Raw genomic sequence first — 27,999 nt, forward strand, 5'->3', positions numbered from 1 at the left:
ATCTCGATCACAGCTTGTGTCGCATGCTCGTCGCACGTCTTGCGGCTGGCGCGGACACTAGACTGCCAGCAATGAAGCAGCGACTCGACTGTCTCTGCTGGATGTGCGCAATAAATGCGCTCCAAGGTACGACGGCAACGAAGCTGCACCTTGGATTTGATGGCGTCGAGCGACTGTGACTTTGCGTCTGTCGGTCACAGCTCCATCCAGCACAGCGTCCATACGCCGTGTAGCGTCCGCACAGTCAGCAAAAGGTTGTGATTGCGCCTGTCGCTACCCGTCTCCGTCTTCTCCGGCCCTGCTCCGCCGTCAGAGGAGAAGACATTCGACACGTAACCGAGCAATCCTGAAGCACTGCTGTCTTGCTGGCCTGACTTCTCATTGATTGTTGGTGATTGTGGTCCCGCAGCTGCACTGTCTGCCGCTGCTGATGCCTCGCCCCTACCAGCTGCCACATTAGGGTGTTCGCTGGCACCGCTGCCAGCCGCAAGCATCAAAGACCGCTCCGCCAAGTTGATGAGCAACAACAGATCCGACTCGAGGAACGAGCATTCCGTATCGTGCGACTCAACCACCAGTTCCGCACCAAATGTAGGCCGGCTTGCTCCGGGCACATAGCTCCCTCTCACCTCCACCATAGCCTTGCCGAGCAAGTCGCAGACAGTCCTTCAGATCATATATGCTGCAGTTGACCGCGACGCCTTTGAAATGGAGCAAAATCCCATCCCACCAGATGTGTTGCCCCTTATCTTGGTCGTGCTCTCCCATTCCCATACCGCATTTTCATGTGAGTAGGCTGCAGATAAAGTTGTCAAACGGTCCGCAATAACGACCGACTTCAGCATCATTGAATGACACAGACTTGCAGACAGCTCTTCAAGTCGAAGCCGCGTTCTACACGGTATTCGGTTCCGACGAAATGCTTTTCGAGCAGACTTGATCAAGCATCAAGCTTCGCAAGATAGTCGTCATCTCTGCGCCACACTCAGAAGGGACAGTCGCTAAAGCCTTGACCAAATCTTGCACGCTATTTGCGCTTCTCTGCCCTGCGCCGAGATCGCCTAATCGGACCGTCGGAACTCAATGTGACTCATCTGACAGCCTTTTTCTATGCATGCGATTGTGTGGGAAAGATCAAAGTCGCTACATCAGTTTGAACGGCTTCGACTTTGATTGCAATATGAGCTGAACCGCGGCTCGAGATTCTATGACAAGGGGACAACAGCCAGACGTCAGAGCAGAAGAAGGAAGAAAAGAGAGGGCAGATGACTTAGCAAATCACGGACAGCCCGTAGCGTCAATGACTGACACGAAGCTCTGTCATCAAGGCAATCTGATCTTGCCAAATCGAATCAGTGCTTTCTCCATTACATTTTCTGTGCTGGTGAGTGGATTAACTTCGACTTGCAGGGTTTCGCCATTCACGGCTTCAGGATTCTTCATCTTTACCTTGTATCCATATTTCTTTCCATCAATCTCTTTGTATACGCGGAAGCGTCCGTTGCGCTGCAGTGCTGTCATCATATGCCTTTTCGGAGCGTCATGTTTAAACCGCGGATAGTCTTCCAGTAGAACAGACGACTTTCGTAGGCCATGGGGATCAGCACTGACTCTGATAGGCTTGCCCCAGATTATAGTAGCGACTGTTTGGCCGTAATTCTTCTTGGCGGTCTGATACCCCTTCAGAATGTCGCGAAGTTTTCTCTTCTCATCTTCAATGGGGTTGACAATCAGCATGTTTCCGTCGGGGACGACCAATATGGGGTCCATTCCTTCTTGGAAGTAGTAAAAGCTGCGCGGGTCGGTGCCGGCGGCTTGTAACATGTGGCCGAGATTTTCAGAGCCTTGGGAGAGGATGGGCTTGTTATCGAAATGTGGTAGGTATTCGATTTCTGCCTGAGGAGGCATGTTGTTGTCTGGATGTCGGGCCAGTTGCCGAAGATGATGCAGAGCAGGATCAAGTTTGAAGAGCTGAATCGGCTCCGGTTGAACATCTGGAAACAGGCCCTGTGCGAGGCGGCCATCGGAGAATTGGATCAGCTTCGCCAAGTTATTGGAGGCGTCGACAATCCCAACAGATCCATGGTCTCGGAGGGCCTGTTCGACCGTCCCAGTGGCAGTGTCAATGGAGTACAAGGGAGTTCTTAACTTGGGACTCTCTAAGTAGAAAAAGGGGACATTGCCAAAAGTACGAGCTTCTTGGTCCAACGGGCTGAAACTCAATCCCTCGATGTTATTGACATTGAGGTAGTCTATGTACTCGTTGACATGAGTTGGGGGCCAGGGCAGTTTTGTAGACTCGGAATGGGAACTTGGCTGTGAAGTCGAGGTACTCGCCTTGTCTTTGTCGCGGGGAGCGATGCAGCTTGGAAGCAGGATGAGCGCAGTGACGATAGCTGCGACAAAGCCGATTCGGAACATGCCGGATAGCTTCATTGCGATCAAATTCCCTTGCGACCTCGATGGGAAGAGACAGAAGGTTTGAGTGGTGAAGAAAAGCTTCGAAAAGAGGAGTGAGAGGAAGTTCGAATGTCTATTAAATGTACTCTATTGGAGGCTGTGAGAACCGACGCTAGGCGGGGGTTCGGCTCAAGGAGGCAAAGTAACAACCAGACAAGCCTCCTTCTTGGTTCCCAAGCTGTCGAGCAATAGGTGTCGTTGACCCACCTTCATCTGAAGCACCCATGACGAGCCTGCGAACGTCGGCTTTACCGCGGTGCCCACGCGGTTGGTGGCAGCAAGATACCTCATCGTGCTGCTCAATGGATTTGCATCGCCCACCGCAGTCGCGCTGCTCGAAGGCTGCGTTGATGCAGTTTGAGGATTGAAGAAGGGCAAGCATCGCATCGCCCAGTAATTGATTGTGGAAAGACTTGGCGAAGAGTCTACTCTTGGCTCTTGGCGTTTGGGGAGAAGCCAAGCGATGGGCATGACGAGCCTGTCGACGTCGCGTTGAAAGCAGAAGGACGCAAGCTCGCAGTAATCGAAGGGAGTGTGGAATTGAAATGGGTTGAGATCCATACAGATGGCAACACAGACATTGCCGAGGTTCGGTATATGAAGTGATTCGAACGCACTGCCTGCTGAAGCCCACTTTTGGTCGGTTTCAAAGAGAAAGTGTTTGCGAAAGACATGCTGAAGGGAGCCGTCAGGGGCGAAAAGAGCGGCCGAGTTGGAGGCGTGGTAGTTGATGATAAAAGTAGATAGAGGACGGATGTCGATAATCAGCGATCGACGTCAATCAGAACACAGTACTGTACTGCTGCTATTAGGGCAGAAACACTATACTCGATTGACTGAAGGAACGTGGTGAGAGCCTAGATCTCTCAGCTTGATATACAGTATATACATCTTGATGGCACATGCTGAATGTGAGAGTATCCTACTTAATGATGAAGCGTGACAATGAGGGGGACTAAGTTGTACCCGATCTCTGATCAGATCGGCTTGCGTCAACTTGCATCATCATATTGGATCGTTATCTTGAGCAGTTGACAATCTGGTTCGGGCTAGCCTCGACTGTTTCGTTGGACTGGCATTGAAGGGAGGGGTGACACTCTGATAGGCCCCTATAGATGGCGCACGACTAGAAGACTCTTGATGTGATATCCGTTCAGGGAATTCTATTACTACCGGCGAGAGCAAGTTCTGAAAGAACAAGAAGATCGATCGAGTTTGTATTCGAGTTTGAGACACTCTCCAAGAAATGAGGTTGGAGAGGAGATTAAGAACGCGTTGCCAATGTTTCGTGCAAAGCGATAACTCACCGTTGACAGGCCAGACGCGCACGTCTTCTTGACAATCACGTGATGCAATTATGAGCAGCTGCCGACAACTTGAGCGCAAAGAGAAGCCTGAACATGAACATCATTCGTGAAACAAGCAGCAGCAGCTAGCTAGCTGTCACTTTCATCATCATCATCAAGCAGGCCAACAAGCTTTGGTCTCGACCTCATTTTCTCCGCTTGCCTCTCATCTCGGCTCCTCCGACAAACTTAGAGCCTAATCTTGTCATCACACTCGCTCGGACATCCTTAGAGATATTGCAACATCAAAACAAAAACAAAACAAAAAACAAAAAACGACACTGAACAGGAACTGCACATTCAGATCATAGACGAGAATGCAGATGCAGCCAAACAGCCTCTCACAGGCAGTCGACGCTCTTTCCTAACCACACTCGCACTTTCGTAGGTCACTGTATCGCCTACTCGCAAGTCTGCATGCAATTCGCTTCAGTCCGAACTGATTGATAGAATCACAAACTGCTTCGCGCTGTTCGGCTCTTGCCTGCGCCTGCGGACGGCGGATTCGCTCGCGAACCATGAACGGCCAAAACGGCTGGTATGCTGATCAGCAACAGCAGCAGTATGCGGCGTATCCAGCATACCCTGGACAAGCTCCTCCGCCTCAACAGCAGCCGAATCAGCAACTGGCCTATTCAGATCAACAACATGCACAGCAGACATCAGATCCCTTCACGGGCGAAGCTTCTCCAAGCACGGTCGATCAACCTCAGTATCAGCAGATGAACAGTACAGCTCAATCGCAGCGATATCAATATGGAGCTGGCACGAGCATCGACGCATCGTCGTCTTTAGCAGCTCCATCCTATCCTTCCTCTTCTGGGAGCTACTACGGTCAAGCTCAAACAGTACAGCAGTCCCCGACGACATCTGGATATGCGAATGCTCCTAGACGAGAAAATCTCGGCTCACGGTGCGGCAATGGTATGGTGCAGTTGCATCAAACGCAGCAGTCTCCTTACATGCAGCAGCAGCTGGCACAACGGCAGTACAACGGCAGCGGAACACAGGCTCCTTGGGAATACTCAAACACGTACGCAGCCGCTCCTCAGCATCGTCCTTCACTTTCGGCCGGTCCTTCTCGCCAACAGCAGCAGCAGCAGCAGCAGCAGCAACAACACCAGCCATCACACCAGCAGTATGCATATCCCCAGTCATTCGCATCGCCGTCCAACCAGTCGACTCCACAGCAACCATTGCGGGCCCCGGACGCTGCAAGTCAATATGCAATGGAATCGCCATATGCACCGTCTACTGGCACTCGAGAACGATTGGCCATCTCGCAGTCGCCCATATCAGATGTGTTCCAGAGCGGCGGACAGCCTGCAGGAAGAACATTCAATCTGATGGCCGGTCTCGAAAGACCCACACCAAATCCACCATTGCGGCGGGTCTCTACTCAGATTGACAGTTCTCATGGCGATCCATTCACCGGTCAGCGCGGCTCTTTTGCAAGTGCACAAACGGAAAACCTGACTCTGTCGGGACACTGGAATGCTTCCAGCTCGAATGGTCACGGACAATCTCAACAACAGTGGCCAGCTGCTCCACAGACTGGACAACCTCAGCAGCATCCGCAAAACGTAGGATCAAGTTCGACTTTAGCTTCATGGAACTCTACCAAACCTTATCCTAACATGCAGCCGAGCCCGGTTGATTCAGGCTCATTTCCGCATCCACAGAGGAATCCTTCCATCGGCAGGTAAGTTTGATCATCACGCAGACAGCTTCAGTCCAAGTGCAGCCTTCTTTTGCAGGTTTTCTTCTGTACGAAACGAGAACATGAAGTGGGCGCTGTTTCTGCGCAATCACTCGTCGCTTCCGCAGACTTCATTTCGTGATAAAAGAGATCCCCTTCTGACGCTCTTCCCCTCCTTTTTTTTTTCTTTTTTATATTTTTCTTTTTTTCTTTTTTTTTTTTTTTTTTTTTTTGTTTTTCTTTTTGACTTGATCACAACCCTGCATCGCGCACATGTGACTGTCCCGCCGAATGGTTTCGGAATGTTGCCATTCACCGATCGCCTCTCATGGTCCCGACTGTTGCCCTTCCGCTGCGGACCTCGTCACGATCACAGCTCGCCACATCTCTCTAACAATTCACACGCCAATCAAGTAGAGCCTGTCAGTCAACACCGCAACTCCGCCGGTGCATTTGTCGCACCAGCCTATAATCACGGCGGCGGAGTGCCGCAGTCGATGCTACCAGGCTCTTATACTGCACCCCTTTGCTCTTCTGGCAGCAGTCTCGATGCAGCTTGGGGTCGGCGACCATCACGTGCAGGGACGTCTACGAGGGCACCAGCCTCGAACGAGTTTATGGCACCATCACAACCCATGCCACACATGGCCGAGCCTGGCTCTCCTAGTCTCTTAGTTGCCCGGAACCACTCACTCCCATCTCGCCAACATGCTCAGCCACCAATGCATTCGCTTGCCTCGTCCTCTTCTGCTTCCTCCACACTGGAAATGGCCTTGTCGGCGAGTCCGAAAGTCAGCTCTCTCCCGCCACAACCACCGCTGCAGGCTCCGATCAAGCCAGCCACCGCCTCTTCGATATCTACATCGGCCCTCCCGACAGAGAAGAGTAAGCCCAAATCGGTCAAGCGCAGGTGGAAGCCTAAGATGAATGCTGAAGCAGGTCCAGCTATAGCAAACGCGCCTCTGCCTGCGGCAGCCAACCTGCAATCTAACCGAGGCTTCCAGGCTGCCGACGGAGCTCTGCCTCAGTACGCATTGCCGAGCGAGCTCTTCGCCAGAGCACCTTGCTCGCAGGTAATGCCGCCTCCCGCTCCAACTCAATCCATAGCTCCGATGGGCATTCGTCGATCTGAAGAGCTTCAGACCCCTTCGCCTCCTCCTCCTCCTCCTTTCGCTTCGCAAACGTTGTCGGTCCAAGAGAGCCCAGATCCTCTCAATCTTCTCTCTCCTCACGCTCACTTGTCACTCTGGCAACAACAACAACACAGTGCGCCATCCCCACCGCCTCAGCCTTACAATCCCAACGGCTTCGCTCAGCATCATCACCAGCACTTGACACCGCAGCAACACGATATCGCGATGGTACGCGCTCAAGCTGGCAACTCATCCCCTTCGAGCAAGCCCAAGGATGCAGCACCTGCAGACAAGCCAAAGAGGAAGCGTACCAACAAGGTGAAAGTGGAGCAACCCGCTTCCACACCTACCTTTAGACTAAGCATCGACGACTCTTCGCTTCCAAACTCTTTTCATGCTGGCCTGCCTCAAGAATCGAGACCACCCAAACCGAACAAGCCTAAGAAGCCCAAGCTAGGGAACAACGATCAGCCAATGCCACCTCAGGTGACTGTAGACATTTCTCTACCTCTGCCCAACGCTGACAGTCCTTTCTATAACGGCCACTCGTACACATCCTCTGCGCATGACTCGCACCTCGAGCAGAAAGAGACAAAGAGAAAGAAGAAGAGCAAGCGAAAGAGCAAGTCGTTCTCGGATTTGGTCAACGAGATCGTCGAAGATAGTGACTCTGGCATGGATGCCGAAGGAAGCGATTGGGATGATCTCAACATTCTCGAGCATTGGGATGCAGTTCCACCCAATGATGCCGAATCTCTCTCCGAAGGTCCAAAGAGCTCAGCAAAGATGAGCAACGGTCCCGTCAAGAGCTCACATCGCAAAATGCCCATCGCCAAGCTACAAGGTCTGATCGAGGATCTCTTTGAAGCCGACGACTCTTTACCGGATCGTGATGTTCTACAAGACATGCTTCCAGGTCAGAGCCTCTCTGCCGCCGCCGACCCCTTCTTCGAGGTCATCGAGTCGCCTTCCTCCACTGGCGGCGAGTCTCGCTCCATCTTAGTGTTGCGAACAGCTGCTCTCCAGAAACTTCTCAAACTGATCGTCAAGTGTTCACGTCCACAAACCGAGATCGCAGCCTTGACGGCCAGGACCGAGTCAGCGACCGAGTCAGGACTCAGCACGATCCCGAATGCCGACATCACTCGCCTTCTTGCAATTCTCGAACGCACTGCACGAATTGCAGAGGATCTCGACCCTTTCCCGTCTCAAGTCAACCGAGGAGCTGCATCTGAGCCGGCCTCCCCAACAAAGCCAAAGAAGGCTCGCAAACTCGACCGACAAGGCAAGTCGCCTTCAAAGATACCCGAGCCGGTACAGACACCTGACCGCAATGGTGGCGATCTAGATGCGGCACATGGAGCGACGCCAGTCGGCGACAGAGACATCGGCTCTGCTGATCAAGAGCTCGACAAGGTCAACGCCACCTTCTCAGTCGTCGACCATGCTATCTTGGCTGCAGAATGCAGCCTTGGCTTCTTGACCGGCGATGTGCTTCCCAAGCAGATCCTGTCCGAAGACCACATCCGCGTTTGCTTTGGGGCTGTCAAAACCTGTCTCGAAAAGGTCATCCTGCCGTTCATCGAAGCATGTTCGGGAAGCTCTGCTACTGCCCCGCATCCTGTTCTTGTCGCTCTCATCGATGTTCTGGCACCACAAAAAGCACGCAAGAAGAAAGCAACTGCTGCCAATGCAGAGGAGCCGACTTCTAGCACCGCCATCATATGCCGCAACACTCTTTCCGATCTCTTTGCCCATCTCTGTTCGGCCCTCTTCTTCGTCCAGCGCATGGTCCGCATGCCATCCATCGCGCTCTCTGACTCGATCGTCATCAGTGCTGTCTACCTTGCTCTCGGTCCCTTCTTTGTGCTCGAGCCAGAGGCAGCCAGCGGAGGCGCTAGCAGCGAGACTGCCAAAGCTGCAGCTCGTGGTCGTTATGCACTTGCATCTCTCGGAGGCGCCAACTCTATGAAGACCTTGCGACTGCCAGCGCTCAATCTTTTGCGCAGTATCTTTGCCAAGGCGCCTGATCAGCGACAGTGGATGATCGAAGAGATTCTTACTTCTTTGACCAAGCTGACCGACATGAAGAAGAATCGTCGCCAGTACAGTCTGCGCAACGGCAAAGGCATCCACTCGATCAATGCGCTTCTGCTGCAGCTCATTCAAGCCGCCTCGCATGGCGTTGCAAGCTATGCCAAGTCGACAGCGGACCGCCTCTCCAAGGGCAAAGATGCAAATGGAGAGGAAGAGAACAACGGAATCGAAATGCAGGAGGCGGAAGCTGATTCGAACCGAATGCAGGCGTTGGAGGTCGTCATTGAGGCCTTTAACGCTACATCCGGCTCCGACGCGAACGACGCTAGGGAGGCCGAGATCGCCATCTGGAGACGAGGACTTGAGGGTGCCAATCAGTCTGCTCGATCTATCGCAGGTTATCTCATGCAACGCATTGGCCAGACCAAGGTAGCCAAGTCGTCGCAAGAGATGAGCTATGCCTACGTTGTCGAGTCGCTTATCCAGGATCTCCTCAGTGCACTCTTCCTGCCGGAATGGCCTGCTGCAGCATTGATGCTGAGCTCCTTCTGTCGTGTCTTTGGCACTTATCTGGAAGACCCAAAAAGCCATCCTGATGCCAAGGGTGTCGCGCTCGAGCAACTCAGTCTCGTCGCTGCTAGGCTACGCCAGAGTCAGCTCCAGCTGCAACCCGCTCCAATCAAAGCCCTTCGCAGTCCGAACGACGAAAAGAGCCCGCAGCTCGGGGACAGCGATCCGGACAACTCTGCACTCCAGAGAGCAGGACCGCAGAGCCCGAGAAAGCGACCCAAGTGGACAATGTGGGACTACCTTTCGATGTTGAGAGCGTTGCGCGAAGGAGATCGATATGCTATTCAGGAGTTTGTGAAAGCGTACAAGTTTATCTCGCGCTTCCTTGTCAAAGCTGGCAGCGAGGACATGTCAATGGAAGGCGCTCTCGAGTTCCTGCTAGTGCAAGCCGAAGGCGACCTCGCCACTGCATGGGCCAAGGCTGAGGAAGACAAGCAGGCGCTCAGCAACTCCATGGACGACACCGCAGTGCAGATCGCCAAGCTCCAGCACTTCCGTGAAGAGCTTGACGCAGCAATGTTGACCCTCTCAGAGCTTGATCCGACCCTTGGCGACACGTCGCTCGCTGATTTCAACTCGGACGAGAAGATGCTCGAGAAGGCAACGGACCTCTCTGAACGTGTACTAGTCGCCAGCAGCTCCATGATCTCGTACAATGTACTGAAGGACCTGCTCGTTGAAGGCCTCAACAATCCCATCATTGCGAACCGCAGCAAGGCCTTGCGTGGCATTGACCGCATCGCACAAGTCGACCCCGACCTGCTCGACGAGGATGCCATGCGCAGCGCGATAGAGGTCCGTCTGCGCGACTCCAGCAACACAGTCAGAGAAAGCGCGGTGGCTCTGTTCGGCAGCTACGTTCTCAGAAAGCCGCAGTACATTCCCAAGTACTACAAGCAACTGGCTCTGCGAATCCTCGACACAGGTCTGTCGGTACGAAAGCGCATGGTGCGCCTTCTCAAGAGTTTGCACGAAGCAACTGACGACCAGCACATTCGCATTGATGCGTGTGCTCGTATTGTTCGCTGCATCAACGACGAAGATACGGTTGTCCAGGACATGGCCATCCTCACGATTGGCGAGATGTGGCTTGACCTGGACGTCGACGCTCGTCGTTTGTACACCCGACGAAGAGGCACTCCCGTCCAATCGACGCCGACTCCAGCTTCAGCAGCAGATGCTACTGAAGCGAAGGATGGCGACAGAGAAGAGCCTTCAAAGCCAGCAGACGAGACGAATGGACGGGCTGACGGTCCACGGCCCACGGAAGATGAGCCGACTGAAGAGACAGAAGCGGACAAGAAGGTCACGGATACGATTGAGATCATTATGGCCGTCGCAGATGTCATCAAGGAGCGCCCTTCACCGCTGGAAGAGGTGTTCCGACGTCTCTTCAAGGACAAGAGTGAAGCCGAGGCCGCTGAACTTCACGCCAAGCTGCAGAAGCTCGGCGACTCGATGATTGACAGCCTGGTCGAATCAAGCGGAGCATCGGATGTCGACACAGTCAAGCGCATCCGCATCGTCCAGCTGCTCGTCTCCACTAACCCTGCCATCCTGACCATCTCGAAGGCGAAATTGCTACTGCCATATCTCAAGGCAGCGCAAACGAGCGAGGAGGTGCAAATCATGGACTTGCTACTTAGGATCTTCCGCTCATGTCTACCGCACATGCCAAAGACCGCACTCGCCTTCGCCGAGTCCCTTGAGAAAAGCTTGCGACCTCTCGTCAACCGTCCGCCACCCAAGGCAGGTCTCCATCTGCTGCAAGAGCTCATCGCATGCTACTGTGCCGTCATCACGACTCATACTCACAACTTCAAGCTGCTGATTCAGACACTCAAGGCGTGCTTCGTACGTGTTCAGGCTATGCGGCAGATGGCGCTCAAAGGTCAGAAGGTCGAAGACAACAAGGCATGGAGCACGCTCATGTCGCTCACTGCTTCCTTGTGCGAGCATGCCAACTTTGACGACATTCGCAAGAAGCATCCCGAGACAGCGTCCGACATTGCTGCGCTTAGCAAAGGTCCGCTCATCGATGCGGTGTCGAAAGCTCTGCTTGACATCCACAAGACCGGTAGCGAGGCAGTGCGCTCCGTGTCGCTGCAGAACTTGGGCTTCATTTTCCGAGCCTATCCGACTCTGATGACTCAGCAATCCATGACAGCGATGATGGATGACATCTTTGCTTCGGGCTTGTTGCAGGACCGTGCAACGTTGCTCAAAATCATCTTGGACTTCCTCAGCGCTGACTCTTCGCGCCGCAATCCGGACAATGCTGTGGTCAACGTGGGCACAGGGCGCAGAAAGCCAGAGAAGCCTGATGCAGGCAGCGTCGACATGACGATCCTGGTTGGCAATACCGAGACTTTCGCAGACACGGGTGTCGGCTCGGCGATGATGCAGCGATACTCGGAAGATGTGCTCAAAGCGACGCTCGAGATATCGAATCCTTCGCTCCAGCGCACTGCGATCGATATCTTACGCTTCACAGTGCTGCAGGGTCTGTCGCACCCCATTCAATGTGTACCCTACCTCGTGTCGCTCGAGATGCTCGAAGATCGCAAGATCCGCAGTCGAGCCATGGAGTTGCACAGCCACTTGGCATCCAAGCATGCCTCGCTTGTTCATGCGCGATTCTTGGACACTGCACGTTCCGCTTTCCGCTTCCAGCTGCAGCAGACTTCAGCGCAAACATTGCGTGGCTTCCGCGTCGACTCGATGCCGACCGCGGTGCTCGGTGCTTGGTACAGTCTCTTGCGAGACCGACGTGCAACACGACTCGACTTCCTCAAACAGATTGTCAAGGCGCTCGATGTCAACACTGCAGCTTCAGAGTGCGACATGCAAGAAGTGCTCTTCACTCGATTCATGGCAGACAACCTTGCGACGCTGGACTACAAGACGATGGAAGAGCTGTTCATTGTAATTGGCGAGTTGCGCTCCATCTTGGCAGTATCGGGTATGCAAGTGCTGTACATGATCCAGCCTCATTTGCCGAAGCAGGAAGCGCCGGTTGGCGCCCCTGTCAGCACGCCGCTGCCGCCTATGGATGGTACCCAGACGCCACCTCCTCCTCCCGGTGTAGGTGCTGTGCCTGGTAACGACCTGACCAGCCCCTTTGGCATGTCTCGCAACCCTTGGCTTTCCGGCGAATGGCAGCTGCAGCTGGCAAGCGATGGACCACAGTCCTTCTCTGGTACGGTAGACCCGACGCAGATCTTCGGCCAGCCGCCACCCTTCGCAGCGATGGACGGAGATGCAGCGATGGACGGAGATGCAGCGCCGAGCAGTACCAGTCAACCCGCCAACCCTTCAAGCGGAACGAAGGACGACGAAGCAGCAGCAGCAGGCTCCAAAACCCAAGTCGACCCTGTTACCATGGCCCACATGTCCATCATCTCTGGTACCGCTTTGTTGCTGCGGAACCACCTCAAGCAGCTCTACGGTCTCAGCGAGGCTCGATGTGCCAAATTCAATCCGAGCAAGAAGCAGAGTGCAGGTGCGGATAAGCCCGCCACAATGCGGGCGCTATCGGATCCCATGCAGGCTGCACTGGATCTCGGCGCAATGCCCTTCGGGTTAGAGGAGGTAAAAAATGATGAGGATGCTCAGAAGCAGATGTTGGCGTATGCAGCGATGGTGGAGAATGAGGGCACAATGATGGAACCTGAAGATCCGGATGCTTTGGATGATCTTGCGCTCTAAGTTAATTGCGCTGCATTGAGTTGCACAGCTTTGAACAAGGTGCAGACACCATTTTGTCAAATCCATCTCATTCTCTTGTCACAAAAACGGTTACAGACCGTCAGAATCTGAAATCCATCCCTCTCATTGCAGAAGACTGCGTGCACAGATCTGGATTAAGCTGTGAGTGCTGTTTTGTTCTGGTTTCTTCTTCATTGCAGCCGGAAATGAGGGTGATGCTGGGAGAAACACGTTTGCTTTTTGGTTTGTGCTGCCTCCTCTCGCCCAAATAGGTGTGCCCAAGGACTGGCTAAGAGACAAGGATGATCGGCGAGGTATTCACATTGAATTGCCGACGTTCTTGTGATGTGCTGAAGAGGAGCTTCAAGCGGAAGCAGCGGGAGCGGCAGCAGGCTTGTTCTTCTTTTTTGTCTGACGAACAGCAGTTGAGAGCAAAGCTTTAATCTTCTCGTCCGTGACCTGCTTGGCCGGCTTCAAATTTTCCTCGGTAGCCCAAGTAGGAGCGGGCGTAATCCTAATCGCACCCTTAGCGTTGACTGCGACAGTAAAGAAGACTTGTGCAGTGACCGCCTTCTTATCCGAGTCCTCCAAGACATGGAAAGGAGTCAACAGACCGTGCTTGGCGCACTCCTGAACACCGATCCTTGCACGACGGCTATCTTCCAAACCCTTGATGTTGAAAGGGAAGGAAGCGGCCTTCTTCTGGATCTCGCTCAAGACCTTACGCGAGGTTTGGAGTTTAAGGAGGTAAGTGTTGTTTGTCTTGCGATAGATGGTAGTTTTGCTATCGTCCGAGCGAGTTTTACCTTCAGCTGAAGTTGTGACTGAGATATCGACACCGTAGATTTCGTCTTCTTCGAGTTTGACGGTGTCAGGACGAGAGCCAGGTTCGGCGTTGAGAACGATTTTCTTCTTAGCATCGATTTCGTTTTTAGCAAACTGATTGGTTTGCATCCCCTCGACAGCTTTGCATTCGAATTGCTTGATAGCGGTTTCGATCTCCTTGGAAACCTCGGTGTTAAGAACACCAGGCTTCATAACTCGAATAGCAACATCAGCAGCAACAAGAGCAGCCTTAATCGCATCAGCAGCCCTTCCTTCAACAGGGCTGGTCTTATCAGCACCAACTACAAAGGTCTCTGCGCAAATCGCAGGCAAACCATCAATATAAGCACCCAATTGAACTTTAACAACATCCCCCTTCTTCAAAGTGACCTTTTCGTCATCGGTGGGGAGTGGAGCATAGTTGCAAACGACATTGTTAAGCGAAAGAGTGGTGGGGAATGCAATACCCTTAGAGATACCCTTGCCTTTGTAAATGGCGGAAGTCTCTTCTTCGAGAACTTTGTCACCAATATCGCAAAGCTCGAGAAGGGTTTTGCCTTCGGTGGCAGCAGCGATGACAGCTTTGATTGCTTTAGCGGAAATTTCTCCAGCAACTTTGTACTTGGGAAGGATGGAGTCGTTGAAGCTCTCCTCCTTGGTGGCAGCAGCGGCAGGTGTGGAGGCTGCGGGTTTCTGTTGAGCGGCGGACATGTTTGTGTGTGATGATGGGTGATGGTGGTGATGGTGGTGATGGTGGTGATGGGTGGTGATACTTCAGAATGTGTGTTCGGAAGTGTTGGTATGCAAGAAAGAAGAATTGGTTGAGTTGTGCGACGACAAAGCCACGAGTTTGCTGCAGAAGCGGTAAGGGCAATGCGCAACTTTCTTCTCGCATCCTTTTGGCGGTGAGAAGTGCTGAAAATAACGATCCAATGAGACGGTAAAGGATGACGCGGAGCCGATCTGATCAAAGATCAGGCAGGGCCGATCCAGTTGAACTACCGATTCGATCGAAGATTAAGTCGAGTCGATCTCAGTAGAGATCGGGTGCAACACAGTCCCGCTCGTTGTCATGACAGATCATGAAGTAGTAGTACTCCCACATCCGGCAAGTGCCACTCACATGTATATATACCTCACAGAGAGCACTAGGCTCTCGCCACATTTCCTTAGTCAATTTAGTATATGTTTCTGCCTTAAAAGAGTAGTGACATTGTACTAAGACTATCCCCGATCACCAGTATCGGGACCCGAAACGACTCAAGTTTCTAACAAGAAGAAGAGATTTCCACCTTTTTTTTTTTTTTTTTTTTTTTTTTCCTTTTTTTTTTGGCTTTTTCATTCCCATCCGACAAAGCTTAGCATGCTTGGTTTGACGCACTCAGTTGCCTTCCTTCGTCGTTCTTGAGCGGTGTCACCTCGTGATAGCCACACATATGGCTTATCTGAGCGCTCAAAAAGCTCAACATGAGCTCCTGAGATGCGTCGTACAGCACTGCTTTCGATCCCGGTGAGGGTGTGGGCCAGAGGTGTTGACTGGAAGATCTGCGTGTCGATCACACGGAAGAAAAGTAATCTGTGGTGTACCATGTACTAATAGACATACAGCATGTGCATAAACTGTCCCATAATTTTACATGTCACCATACATCACTCTAATGCTCAATAGCCATAAGTTGTATTAGTTGAAGTAGATGAAGCTACACAAAGCATAGAGACTGCGGAGGTAGTGCTTACGGCCGAGTAAAAGGTTTGAGTGTCCAAGCATGGGCCGCATGTGTCACAACCTACTCAAGACAAATGCTCTGTTTTGCTCTGCAGTTGATGTGGCTCTCTGCCGCTCCTCTTTTGTATATATATAGTTGAAGATGCATCGGCATCGCCAACGCGTGATGTATTGAACGGGAGTACACAGGATCAGGAAAATCGGGAAGAGACAGAACAATGAGGAAAGACAAGCAGAACGCGAAGCTAGTGGGGACTAATACATTGACATGACAACACTCATGAAAGTAGATATGTGGAATATGGGAATGACTCAACAAGGTAAGCACAGACAAGTGCCCAGAGCATGTATATATACTCCAAGTCATGTTGCTATCATACAATAAGTAATACAAGCCTTTTGTCATGGGTCTGAATGCTCAAGAAGGAGGGTCACTGGTTCATATGGAAGGAGCACAGGTATCGAAGACCTAGTCGATACCATTAGAGAGCATGGTCGTAGTGCAGTCTCCATGGAGACCATGGACTCCTATGGACTCACATGCAAAGGAGGACTGAGCCCATATGCAAGGAGGGCCAGGACAGCCATGAAGAGGACCAAGCTCAAGGAGCATGCAGATGGTTACCACTCAGGGGCTTGAGAGACAAGAGTCAAAGGAACCATCACCGGTCAAAGGAGAAGGAGCAATGTATAGGGAACTGGCAAGCAGGTCCTGAGGAGGAGGAGCAGTGTCGAAGGAGTCGACACCAGGTCCTGAGTGTCATGGGGCCTGGATGCTCAAGAAGCAGGAGGGTCACGGGTTCATATGGAAGGAGCACAGGTATCGAAGATCTAGTCGAGATCAGTAGAGAGCATGGTCGTAGTGCAGTCTCCATGGAGACCATGGACTCCTATGGACTCACATGCAAAGGAGGGCCAAGCACAGCCACGAGGAGGACCAAGCTCAAGGAGCAGGCACAGCCACGAAGAGGACCAAGCTCAAGGAGCATGCAGATGGTTACCACTCAGGGGCTCGAGAGACAAGAGCCAAAGGAACTGTCACAGGTCATGAGGAGGAGGAGCAGTGTCGAAGGAGTTGACACAGCTCAAGAGGCACAGGGGTGCCAAGCAGGAGAGGCCCCTGAGCAGTACTCGATGAAGAAGGTACTCTCTGGAGAGAGAGCAGGAGCAGCATCGCTGGCAATGCTGAGAAGAGGTATATAACCATGCTTTCTCATCATCATAGGTCGAGTGGATCCTCATCCACTCTACTCACCATAACTAGTTATCACTTCAGCATAAGTATATATTAGTTTCAGTCAGCATAGCAGCAATCCATCAAAGGTTGCTCCTCATCATAGTGTGTGTGTTGTATCACCACTACCTGATGTCCGAAGGCGCCCATAGCAGGTTAGCAGTCTGGATCAAGATAGAACCGAAGGCAGTAGTCCACTGCAGTCTGGGGATCACTTCAAGCATCAAGTCAACACACTGGACACTCATGTTGACGCCACCAACCTTATCACCAACACCATCAACCTCATTATCATCGACATCACCAATCTCATCACCAACACCATCAACCTCATCATCATCAACACTCACACCAGACCTTGGTGTCATCATAACATTGATATTGATCGTGCCGAGCTACCCCTGAACGGAGTGTCCACAGAGGTCAGCCGAAACCTACGATAGTATATACAACGAACACCACCTGTTGTCACTGCACAACTTGATAGTCACCGATACCAAGACAATAGCTGTTGCACAGTTTGATAGTCACTGAGTATCTCGACAGACCGACCTGGGTTTCAGGCACGAGACCCCTGACACATCACAGGAGCATTATCAGGCAGCACAACGGGTCTTATGCTATCTCGAAGGCACAAAGGAAGTTGGATTGGTTTATAGGGGAAATATGTCACAAGAGCCACTGACCATGCACAGTGATGCAAACTGGGTGAGTGATGCCACCATACAGAGAAGGAGTACATTGGGGTCAGTGGCATTAGTGTACAGGAACCCAGTAGCCTGGAAGTCAGCAACACAAAAATGTGTATCATTGTCCGCCATCAAGGCAGAGTTCATTGCAGCCACAGAAGCAACATGTGAGGTGCTCTTCCTCAAGCAGCTGCTATGCTCAATTGGCATTGCCACAGGCACCCCAATGGTCTACTCAGACAACACTGGTTGCATACAGGTTAGTAAAGATCCAGCACAGCATTGGAAGCTTAAGCACATCGACACCAAGTACCACTTCATCCATAACAACATCCAAGAGGGAAGGGTGCAGATCAAGTATGTGGACACCACAAGGACCAAGAGCTACAGGAGATACATGTGAAGAAGCCCTTCGAGGTCAAGGATGACCTATGGTACAGTGGAGGAAGGTTGGTTATCCCCAAAGTGATCATGCCAGGGAGGACCAACAACCGACACTCAAGGAGTGCCAAAGAGGTAGATGGACAGTCTCTCTCTGTAGAGCATCTGCGATTCATGGTGATGACCCAATGCCATGATGGTATTACTGCTGGACATGTAGGAAGAGATGCTACCATCAAGGCAGCTCAACGACATTACTGGTGGCCAAACATGACAGCTTGGATTGCAGACTATGTAGCAAGTTGTCCTGTATGTGCTAGGTACAAAGCTCCTCGTCACCGTCCATATGGTTTGCTACAGCCACTAGCAACACCAGACAGGCCCTGGGGCTCCATATCCCTCGACTTCATCGAAGGACTACCACCATCGAAGAAGTATGACTCCAAGACCTATGACTCTATCTTAGTCATTGTCGACAGGTTAACCAAGTTTGCCATATTAGCTCCAACCCATAAGACAGTCATGGCCAAACAGACTGCAGTGTTGCTATATGGACACATGGTTAGACTCTTCGGATATCCAGATCACATGGTCTCGGACCGAGGCAGGCAGTTCATATCAGGAGCATGGAAGGCATTTGCAGAGCAAATGGGTGTGAAGCACTCACTTAGCATGGCTTACCATCCTCAAACCGATGGTCAGACAGAGAGGGTCAATCAGGTCATAGAGCAATACCTCAGGATGTACTGCAACTATGAGCAGAATGACTGGGCCAACCTGCTGGACACTGCAGCCTTTGTATACAACAACACGGTCCACAACAGCATTGGTGTCTCACCATTCTTTGCATGCTATGGATGGAACCCCAAAGCTCATCCTGACATCCCTCAACGACTAGGAGTCAATGATCCAGGTCACTTCGAGTACCTCATGGATGGAAAGGAGTGTTGCAAGTACCTCCAGGAGCAGATCAGAGAGGCACAACGTAGATCAGTAAACCAGTATAACAGGAAGCACAAGGACATCGAGTTTAAGGTGGGTGATATGGTCTATATCAACTGTCGAAACTGGAAGACAAGGAGACCCACACCCAAGTTAGACACCCGGTTTGCAGGACCCTACCCAGTTCAGGAACGGGTAGGATGCTGAGCTTATCGAATCACATTGCCAGCAAACCTTAGGGTGCATGATGTGTTCCATGTCTCCATGCTCGAGCCAGCAAGAACAAGTTCTCTTCCTCAACGTGCTGAACAGCCCACCATACCATCACTTCCAGATGAGGACCTCGACTTCGAAGTCGAAGCACTCATCAACAAGCATTCACACAATGGGACTACAGAGTACAAGGTGTTGTGGAGAGGGTACTCAGAAAAAGCTGCTTCATGGGAACCAGTAGAGAACCTCAACTGTCCCGACCTCATCCAGGAGTATGAGGTGTCGGAGGGGGGACGAGTGAGTAGACAAAGTAGAGAAAGGAGGAGAGAACAGGAGGAGTAGAGAGAGGAAGAGGAAGGAGGATGACGTTGAGAGAAGGAGGAAGGATGATGTTGGCGATGTTGTCGAGGAGGAGGAGGAGGAGGAGGAGGAGTCAGCATGAACCAGACCAGAGCATGCCTCAATGGAGCTCGGCTCTTAAGAGGGGGGTAGTGTCATGGGCCTGGATGCTCAAGAAGCAGGAGGGTCACGGGTTCATATGGAAGGAGCACAGGTATCGAAGATCTAGTCGAGATCAGTAGAGAGCATGGTCGTAGTGCAGTCTCCATGGAGACCATGGACTCCTATGGACTCACATGCAAAGGAGGGCCAAGCACAGCCACGAGGAGGACCAAGCTCAAGGAGCAGGCACAGCCACGAAGAGGACCAAGCTCAAGGAGCATGCAGATGGTTACCACTCAGGGGCTCGAGAGACAAGAGCCAAAGGAACTGTCACTGATCAAAGGAGAAGGAGCAGTGTCGAAGGAGTCGACACCAGGTCATGAGGAGGAGGAGCAGTGTCGAAGGAGTCGACACAGCTCAAGAGGCACAGGGGTGCCAAGCAGGAGAGGCCCCTGAGCAGTACTCAATGAAGAAGGTACTCTCTGGAGAGAGAGCAGGAGCAGCATTGCTGGCAATGCTGAGAAGAGGTATATAACCATGCTTTCTCATCATCATAGGTCGAGTGGATCCTCATCCACTCTACTCACCATAACTAGTTATCACTTCAGCATAAGTATATATTAGTTTCAGTCAGCATAGCAGCAATCTATCAAGGTTGCTCCTCATCATAGTGTGTGTGTTGTATCACCACTACCTGACATCTGAAGGCGCCCATAGCAGGTTAGCGGTCCAGATCAAGATAGAACCGAAGGCAGTAGTCCACTGCGGTCCGGGGATCACTTCAAGCATCAAAGTCAACACACTGGACACTCGTGTTGATGCCACCAACCTTATCACCAACACCATCAACCTCATCATCATCAACACTCACACCAGACCTTGGTGTCATCATAGCATTGATATTGATCGTGCCGAGCTACCCCTGAACAGAGTGTCCACAGAGGTCAGCCGAAACCTATGATAGTATATACAACAAATGCCACCTGCTGTCACTGCACAACTTGATAGTCACCGATACCAAGACAATAGCTGTCGCACAGTTTGATAGTCACCGAGTATCTCGACAGACCGACCTGGGTTTCAGGCGCGAGACCCCTGACACTTGGCACCCCTGTGCCTCTTGAGCTGTGTCGACTCCTTTGACACTGCTCCTCCTCCTTGCTATCCTGCTGCTTGTTTGGTGTCGACTCCTTCGACACTGCTCCTCCTCCTCAGGACCTGGTGTCGGTTCCTTTGACTCTTGTCTCTCGAGCCCCTGAGTGGTAACCATCTGCATGCTCCTTGAGCTTGGTCCTCTTCGTGGCTGTGCCTGGCCCTCCTTGCATATGGCTCAGTCCTCCTTTGCATGTGAGTCTGTAGGAGTCCATGGTCTCCATGGAGACTGCACTACAACCATGCTTTCTAATGGTATCGACTAGATCTTCGATACTTGTGCTCCTTCCATATGAACCAGTGACCCTCCTGCTTCTTGAGCCTTCAGGCCCATGACACAAAGGTCGAGTGGATCCTCATCCACTCTACACACATCATAACTAGTAATCACTTCAGCATAAGTATATATTAGTTTCAGTCAACATAGTAGCAATCTATCAAGGTTGCTCCTCATTGTAGTGCATGTGTTGTATCACCACTACCTGATGTCTGAAGGCAGTTCATAGCAAACCAGCAGTCTGGATATAGATAGAACCAAAGGCAGTAGTCCACTGCAGTCTGGGGATCACTTCAAGCATCAAGTCAACACACTGGACACTCATGTTGACACCACCAACCTCATCACCAACACCATCAACCTCATTACCATCAACACTCACTGACCTTATCACTGACACCATCAACCTCATCATCATCAACACTCACACCAGACCTTGGTGTCATCATAATCGAAGCATTGATATTGATCATGCCGAGCTACCCCTGAACAGAGTGTCCACAGAGGTCAGCTGAAACCTATGATAGTATATACAATGAACACCACCTGCTGTCATCATGCAACTTGATAGTCACTGAGTGACTAGCTTGTCGAGACCGATACCGAGACAATAGCTGTTGCACAGTTTGATAGTCACCGAGTATCTCAACAGACCGACCTGGGTTTCAGGCGCGAGACCCCTGACACATCACAGGAGCATTATCAGGCAGCACAACGGGTCTTATGCTATCTCGAAGGCACAAAGGAAGTTGGATTGGTTTATAGGGGAAATATGTCACAAGAGCCACTGACCATGCACAGTGATGCAAACTGGGTGAGTGATGCCACCATACAGAGAAGGAGTACATTGGGGTCAGTGGCATTAGTGTACAGGAACCCAGTAGCCTGGAAGTCAGCAACACAAAAATGTGTATCATTGTCCGCCATCAAGGCAGAGTTCATTGCAGCCACAGAAGCAACATGTGAGGTGCTCTTCCTCAAGCAGCTGCTATGCTCAATTGGCATTGCCACAGGCACCCCAATGGTCTACTCAGACAACACTGGTTGCATACAGGTTAGTAAAGATCCAGCACAGCATTGGAAGCTTAAGCACATCGACACCAAGTACCACTTCATCCATAACAACATCCAAGAGGGAAGGGTGCAGATCAAGTATGTGGACACCACAAGAAATCTGGCAGATGTACTCACAAAGCCAATTGGGAGACAGGCAATGCAGCAAGCAAGATCTGGGCTACACCTGCAAATACCAGCAGTGGCATATGAAATGGAGTCCCCAAGCTATGTGACAGTGTTGAAGAATGGAGGACATACCTTGAAACAACAGCATAATGAACAGGGTACATATGCTGTTGAGGGGGGGAGTTGAAGTAGATGAAGCTACACAAAGCATAGAGACTGTGGAGGTAGTGCTTATGGCTGAGTAAAAGGTTTGAGCATCCGAGCATGGGCTGCATGTGTCACAACCTACTCAAGACAAATGCTCTGTTTTGCTCTGCAGTTGATGCAGCTCTCTGCCGCTCCTCTTTTGTATATATATAGACTCCTTTTTCACTTCTCGCTCTCTCTCTCTCCCATTATTATCATCAAATCATACGAAAACTTCAACTGTATTGCCACACTGTCTGATATCATCTGAAAGCCCTGCTTCTTCTCTCCAAGACTGTGTAATTGATATTGACATTGACTAAAAAAAATTGTGCTATGAAGAAGAGCCAAATTATTTTTTTATTGTGGGACAGTTTATGGAGCACTCCTCAACAACACCTTAGTACTTCATATTCCCTCCTTTGGCCTTCAGAACCACCTTGATGCAGTGTGGCATGCTCTCTATTAGTGTCCTACATGTCTCTGGAGTGATCACTGTCCATTCAGCTTCACATCTCTTGAGCAGTTCATCCCTGGACTTTGCAATCATACTATACTGTGAAAGTCACATTTTGAGATGGTGCCAGAGGTGTTCAAGCAGGTTTAAGTCCAGTGACTGTGCTGGCCATTGCATAACCTTAATGCTATTACTTTCCAACCACATTATTGTCTTCTTTGATGTGTGTTTCAGGTCATTGTCTTGCTGAAAAGTGATGTTGGTATATGCATGCTGAAGCCACAAATCTGAGATTGTTTTCACAAGCTTGTCATTCAAGATATCAATGTATTGGTCTGAATTCATTGTTCCCAGCACCAAGCACATGCCTCCCACCCCTTCCCATGTCATACAGCCCCAGATCATGATGGAGCCACTGCCAAACTTGACTGTTGGCCTGACAAGCTTGCTGTTGAAGCCAGCATTCTTAATCCAACAGAACTGCTTACCATCCAGTCCAAAGAAGTTGATCTTCATCTCATTGGACCATACCACATTCTTCCAATCTGCAACAGTCATGTCCTTGTGCTCATTAGCAAATTTGAAATGGGCTTTGCAATGTCTCTTGAGTAGCTTTGGTTTTTTCAGTAACCTTCATGCTTTGTAACGACAGTAATGAAGTGCTTTTCTTACTGTGGTTGGGCATGCTTTGATTTGAAACATCTCCTGCAGTGCATGACATGCTTTCCTGACTGTGGAGGTTGAATTGAGCTTGAAATAGTGATCCAGGAAGCAAACATGATGAGGCTGGAGTTTTCTCAGCCAGCCCCCCTTTGACTTTGGAGCATCAGCAGAGGTGCTTTTGCTGATGTGATTCACTGTAGACTTGCTCATACCAAGTTGTTCTGCAACTGAATGGATAGATTCCCCATTTTGGATGTGAAAGAGTGCTGATTGGTGCTTCTCAGGGGTGGTTTTTGTCATGATGGTATAGATATGATGGTGTCAGACTGGAAGTGCTGCCAGATCACTCACAGTCTTCTGATTGAGCTGAAACTTTCCACATCACTACTTTCAATGTATATGAAGGCTCCCACCAAGTTACATTGCAAGCTTCATTGTAGTCAACAGCCCATAAGGTCAGGAATGGAGCAGTGTTGCTATTTGGGAGCATGCTCCATAAACTGTCCCACAATAATAAAAAATTTGGCTCTTCTTCATAGCACAATTTTTTTTAGTCAATGTCAATATCAATTACACAGTCTTGGAGAGAAGAAGCAGGGCTTTCAGATGATATCAGACAGTGTGGCAATACAACTTATGGCTATTGAGCATTAGAGTGATGTATGGTGACATGTAAAATTATGGGACAGTTTACGCGCGTGGTGTATATGCATACTGAGCATAACCAGACATCACAGCTTCGTTAGCGTAGTTGGATTATCGCATCCGTCTAATACGAGATGCCTCAGAATCATTCTCTGAGTTTGTTACAACGGAAGGTCACTGGTTCGAGCCCAGTACGGAGCATTTTTTTGGCTTTCTTTTTTTCCCTCTCCTTGGCATAACTTTTGGTCTCGCTTCCAATCAGTTTTTTACTTGACACATGATCATCATGATCTTTTTCAGGTTGAACATAAGCTTAGGTATCAATTGACCCAAGTGTCAATACACTTACAGCTAAACGAAGCATCAAACCCAAACCAGAAAAAGCTTGTAGTTGTCAAGCTCTGTAGACTTTCAACTTCAAGCCGCCCTGAGGCTTCATCGTAATCAATGTATCCATAATCGGTTCTTGATCCTTGGAGGCCGGTTCGAACCTAAAGTTGCTAACCAACAAAAAGATGGCCGCCTTCATCTCTAAATAACTCATTGTTCTTCCAATACAAGCATGTGCACCAGCGATAAAGGTGATCATTGAGAAGGTTCGATCGTATTTGTCCGGTAGGTTGAACCATCTCTCCGGTTTAAACTCGTCTGCGTCTGGACCCCAGACTTGCGTATCCATGTTGATAGATCGATTCGAGATAGGGAGAAGAGTTCCTTTAGGGATATAGAGGCCGTCGATGGTGGAAGCTTTGCTTGCGATTCGTACCGTTCTTGGGACTGGTGGTGTGATTCGCATGGATTCGTTGATGACTGCATCCAAGTATGCTAAAGCCTTGAGGGCTGAGTAGGGTGGTCGTTCGTCTTGATCCATCAATTCCGTGCATTCTTTTCTCAACTTGTCCTGTACTTGAGGATGAGAGGCTAAGTTCCATAGAGTCCAAGAAACACCTGAAGCAGTAGTTTCATGTCCAGCGCCTAAGAAAGTAAGCACCTGATTGATCATATGCCTCTCAGCCTGCTTTAAATTTTTCGGCCTGCCATCATTCTCGCTCAAATGACTCTCCTCGATAATGTCAATGATCGCTTTAAAGCCTCCAACCTTGGCCGCTCTCTGCCCCGATTGCAACTGCTTATGCAAAATCTGCTTACTAACCTTCTTAATCCTATGCACACCATTCAAGAGTGCAAAAAACGTCTCTCCCACCGAACCTGGCTTTGACCTCTTGAGAGGTCCAGCAAAGTCAAACTTATCACTAGCCCAATCCAACACGGTATCACCCAACGGCAAGTTCAAAGCCATATTGATCCTCGCTTGATTCTGTCCGTTTTGCATACTGGTAACCAAATGATAGGCACTTGCAAGCTCGTTGTCTGGATCATTGACGCAGTTGGCATCATACCCGAACGCGGTTAAACAGATGATGTCGAGTAGAGCTTTGTTCACTGCTGCATCGCAGTCTATTATCGCATAGTCTTGCGAAGCTTGGTGGACTTGAGTTTTCATTCTTTTGATGAGGGGATAGAGTTTATCGTAATAGACGGGGAATTGTTCGATAAGGTTGGTTAGCGAGAATGCTGGATTCATCGTCTTGCGCATTCTCTTATGCGTTTCCCCTTCAACCGTCAAGAGGCCGTAGCCTGCGATTAAACCGAGAAGTTTCCATGCGATCGGAGGCTTTGGGTAGGAATAAGGATCTTCGACTAAAATCTTGCGCAAAGCTTTGGGTCGCATGAAATGGACCGCTTCCCTTCCAAAGAGGAATGTCGATCGGAACACTCCAGATTGTCCGTATCTGCGTGACCAATCGAGTTCCGCTGCTGCGCCAGGTTTTTGCGTGAACTCATCCATGTTTCCAATGAAAAGCTTGGGTTTGGGACCAGGGAGATGGCGAAGAGGGGAAAGATAGTAGTGGTATAGAGTTGTGTTGTATAGCATCTTTAACGCTACATAGCTGATCAGAGAGAAAACAAGGAGGATGAAGGAGGCAATGAGGAACAAGATCCACCCGAGAACTGTGGTCGGAGCATGACGGTGTGCTGTGGAAACGAGTTTGCCCAGAAGGGACTCGCTGAAAAGCGAGGAGGAGAAAAGTTTGTACTGTATCATTGGATGGTAGTGGCCGTAGCCGTCGTTGAAGGGTAAAAGGTATAGAATGGAATGACCCAGGTGGTGAGGCCCCAAGCTGGGGTTGGGATATATATCGACGGAGGTGAGAGAAGGAATGTGTGTGGGGTTGGGGGGGAAGAAGAGATGCAGGATGAGGAGGACTGAGCACGGAGGAGGCATTCTTTGCTGGAGGGTCATCGTGAGCGAAAGGTCTGTGGTGGTAACCTGAATCTCATCCACAAGGTGAAGGGTGTGAAAGGTGTCCCAAGGACGTGTTCCACATTACACATCGCAGTTAGTGCATATCCTCTTCGCAGCTGGATGCAAGTCGATACAACCCCCTCGCTTCTGTCGACACAGACGTCTGCGCTGCCGAAAGAAGAAATACGAAAAGAAAGAAAAACGTCCGGCTTGGAAGGCTGATCAATACACACTTCTGCCTGCTGCCTTCTGCCTGCTGCCTTCTGCCTGCTGCCTGTTGCTGTGGCTTGCTGAGAGCGGCGATGGGAATGGAGATGGTCAGTTTGATGTACAATGCTCGATCGATGAAGCAAGCAGCTTCCCACAGCAAATGCCGAGCACTGAGCTCGAGTGTGGGGTAAAATAATGGCCCGCAGAGAAATTTCAAGGTCCAGCCAGCGCAGCTTCTTCAATTTTAATTTTTATTTTTATTTTATTTTTTATTTTATTTTTTATTTTATTTTGGCGAGGTGACGCTCGGCATTTATTTATTCTTTACTTTTCAGCTGTGAATTTTGCTTGGTGATCAGCACCATCAACCAAAACGCAATGCTTGCCTGTCGTTCGTTGTGTCTTCCATAGCAACTCCAGCACACAATACCACCCAGAAAACATTTGGCAGCACGATGCTCTGTAGAAGAGCTCAGTTTTAACCACAGCACGTAAGGGAACAACAAAGCCCCCAAGTTAAAGTAGAGAAAGGAAGCCGAACCAAGGTTACTACATCAGAGAGCTCTGAGTGGTTACCACCGAAGTCATAGCCTCGTCTCCACGCAGGCTAACAGGACTTCGTCCCTTGCTTTCTTTCCGCCGAATGTGGACGCCGCGGATATGCATATGCTCCGAGAGCGATGCTAAGTTGCTCACTCCCCCGCATTTGTCATGCTCCAGACAATCGCTTTTCTCACTCGCAGCATAACATGACGTCGGATTTGAACAATTCTGCATTGCGGAACGAAACCCAAGAGACTGAAACAACAAAGAGCCAAGGAAGACAAAAAAGCCAAAGGAGACAAAAAAAGCCAAAGAAGACCAGACGAGCTAGGATGCTATAGCGTGTTGTTATACAGCAGTGCGAGACGCTAAAATGGGCGTTGCTGATGTTTGCGTTGACTCCGTTGCGGCGCATAGGCCGAATTGCTGGATCATCTTCCGATTCCAAGGCTTTCCCGCCGACCTGTGAGGCCAGCTGAGACAATGTAATCAAGACGGATCAACGCTCTGCTGAGGCTGCGCTTGCTAATGCTCTCCGAGTCTACACTGGGTGAACGAGCCTCCCATTTGGGACGAATGCGGATACTGGTGCGAGAAGTTAGATGAGCCAAGGCATCAGCGTCGACAACTGTCAGAATGAGGTTCGGCGACGCGATGCGCTGCCTGCAGGGACGCTTATAGTCGCTTATTTGCGAAAGAGGGACGAATGTGGTTCTTGACAAGCATGTAAGTTAGGCTGCTTCTCGAGAAGCAAGAGAGACGGCGCAAGCATGTAATTGTGTAGCGCTGGCGGCGGCGGCGGCGGCTGCGGCTGCGGCTGCGGCTGCGGACGCTCTTTTGTAGAGGAACGTGCGGGCTGTCTGTCAAATTCCAAGGGGAGCGCAGGCGCGTCTTTCCTGAATCGGGGAAAAGGGATCTCGGACTGCCAGTAGACAAATCCGAGTGGAACGAATATTGATGCAAAGATAGTGT

The 27,999-nt window shown here is 50.6% G+C and overlaps 7 protein-coding genes and 1 non-coding gene across 8 annotated transcripts; 4 read left to right on the forward strand and 4 right to left on the reverse strand.

Moving 5' to 3' along the window:
• Window positions 1-1,323: 1,323 nt before the first annotated feature.
• Window positions 1,324-2,436, reverse strand: UHO2_05585 (uncharacterized protein; the record flags this gene model as incomplete). Its single annotated transcript, XM_041554756.1, has 1 exon — window positions 1,324-2,436. One exon carries the CDS (start codon window positions 2,434-2,436, stop codon window positions 1,324-1,326), a length of 1,113 nt encoding a protein of 370 aa, XP_041410690.1.
• Window positions 2,437-2,589: 153 nt separating this feature from the next.
• UHO2_05586 (uncharacterized protein) lies at window positions 2,590-3,021 on the reverse strand (the record flags this gene model as incomplete). Its single annotated transcript, XM_041554757.1, has 1 exon — window positions 2,590-3,021. One exon carries the CDS (start codon window positions 3,019-3,021, stop codon window positions 2,590-2,592), a length of 432 nt encoding a protein of 143 aa, XP_041410691.1.
• A 1,303-nt stretch (window positions 3,022-4,324) lies between these two features.
• On the forward strand, window positions 4,325-5,512 carry UHO2_05587 (uncharacterized protein; the record flags this gene model as incomplete). The annotated part of the gene is made up of 1 exon (XM_041554758.1): window positions 4,325-5,512. One exon carries the CDS (start codon window positions 4,325-4,327, stop codon window positions 5,510-5,512), a length of 1,188 nt encoding a protein of 395 aa, XP_041410692.1.
• Window positions 5,513-6,122: 610 nt separating this feature from the next.
• UHO2_05588 (uncharacterized protein) lies at window positions 6,123-12,953 on the forward strand (the record flags this gene model as incomplete). The annotated part of the gene is made up of 1 exon (XM_041554759.1): window positions 6,123-12,953. The coding sequence occupies one exon, from the start codon at window positions 6,123-6,125 to the stop codon at window positions 12,951-12,953; it is 6,831 nt and encodes a 2,276-aa protein (XP_041410693.1).
• Window positions 12,954-13,316: 363 nt separating this feature from the next.
• UHO2_05589 (uncharacterized protein) lies at window positions 13,317-14,489 on the reverse strand (the record flags this gene model as incomplete). The annotated part of the gene is made up of 1 exon (XM_041554760.1): window positions 13,317-14,489. The coding sequence occupies one exon, from the start codon at window positions 14,487-14,489 to the stop codon at window positions 13,317-13,319; it is 1,173 nt and encodes a 390-aa protein (XP_041410694.1).
• A 2,915-nt stretch (window positions 14,490-17,404) lies between these two features.
• On the forward strand, window positions 17,405-19,305 carry UHO2_05590 (uncharacterized protein; the record flags this gene model as incomplete). The annotated part of the gene is made up of 3 exons (XM_041554761.1): window positions 17,405-17,788; window positions 17,818-18,945; window positions 19,024-19,305. The coding sequence occupies 3 exons, from the start codon at window positions 17,405-17,407 to the stop codon at window positions 19,303-19,305; spliced, it is 1,794 nt and encodes a 597-aa protein (XP_041410695.1).
• Window positions 19,306-24,057: 4,752 nt separating this feature from the next.
• Window positions 24,058-24,167, forward strand: tRNA-Ile(AAT). The gene has a single exon. It is a non-coding gene; the product is annotated as a tRNA-Ile (tRNA).
• Window positions 24,168-24,360: 193 nt separating this feature from the next.
• Window positions 24,361-26,073, reverse strand: UHO2_05591 (uncharacterized protein; the record flags this gene model as incomplete). The annotated part of the gene is made up of 1 exon (XM_041554762.1): window positions 24,361-26,073. The coding sequence occupies one exon, from the start codon at window positions 26,071-26,073 to the stop codon at window positions 24,361-24,363; it is 1,713 nt and encodes a 570-aa protein (XP_041410696.1).
• Window positions 26,074-27,999: the final 1,926 nt, after the last annotated feature.

This window comes from Ustilago hordei (assembly GCF_900519145.1).
Source record: "Ustilago hordei strain Uho2 genome assembly, contig: UHO2_contig_14, whole genome shotgun sequence".
In the NCBI taxonomy this organism is placed as follows: domain Eukaryota; kingdom Fungi; phylum Basidiomycota; class Ustilaginomycetes; order Ustilaginales; family Ustilaginaceae; genus Ustilago; species Ustilago hordei.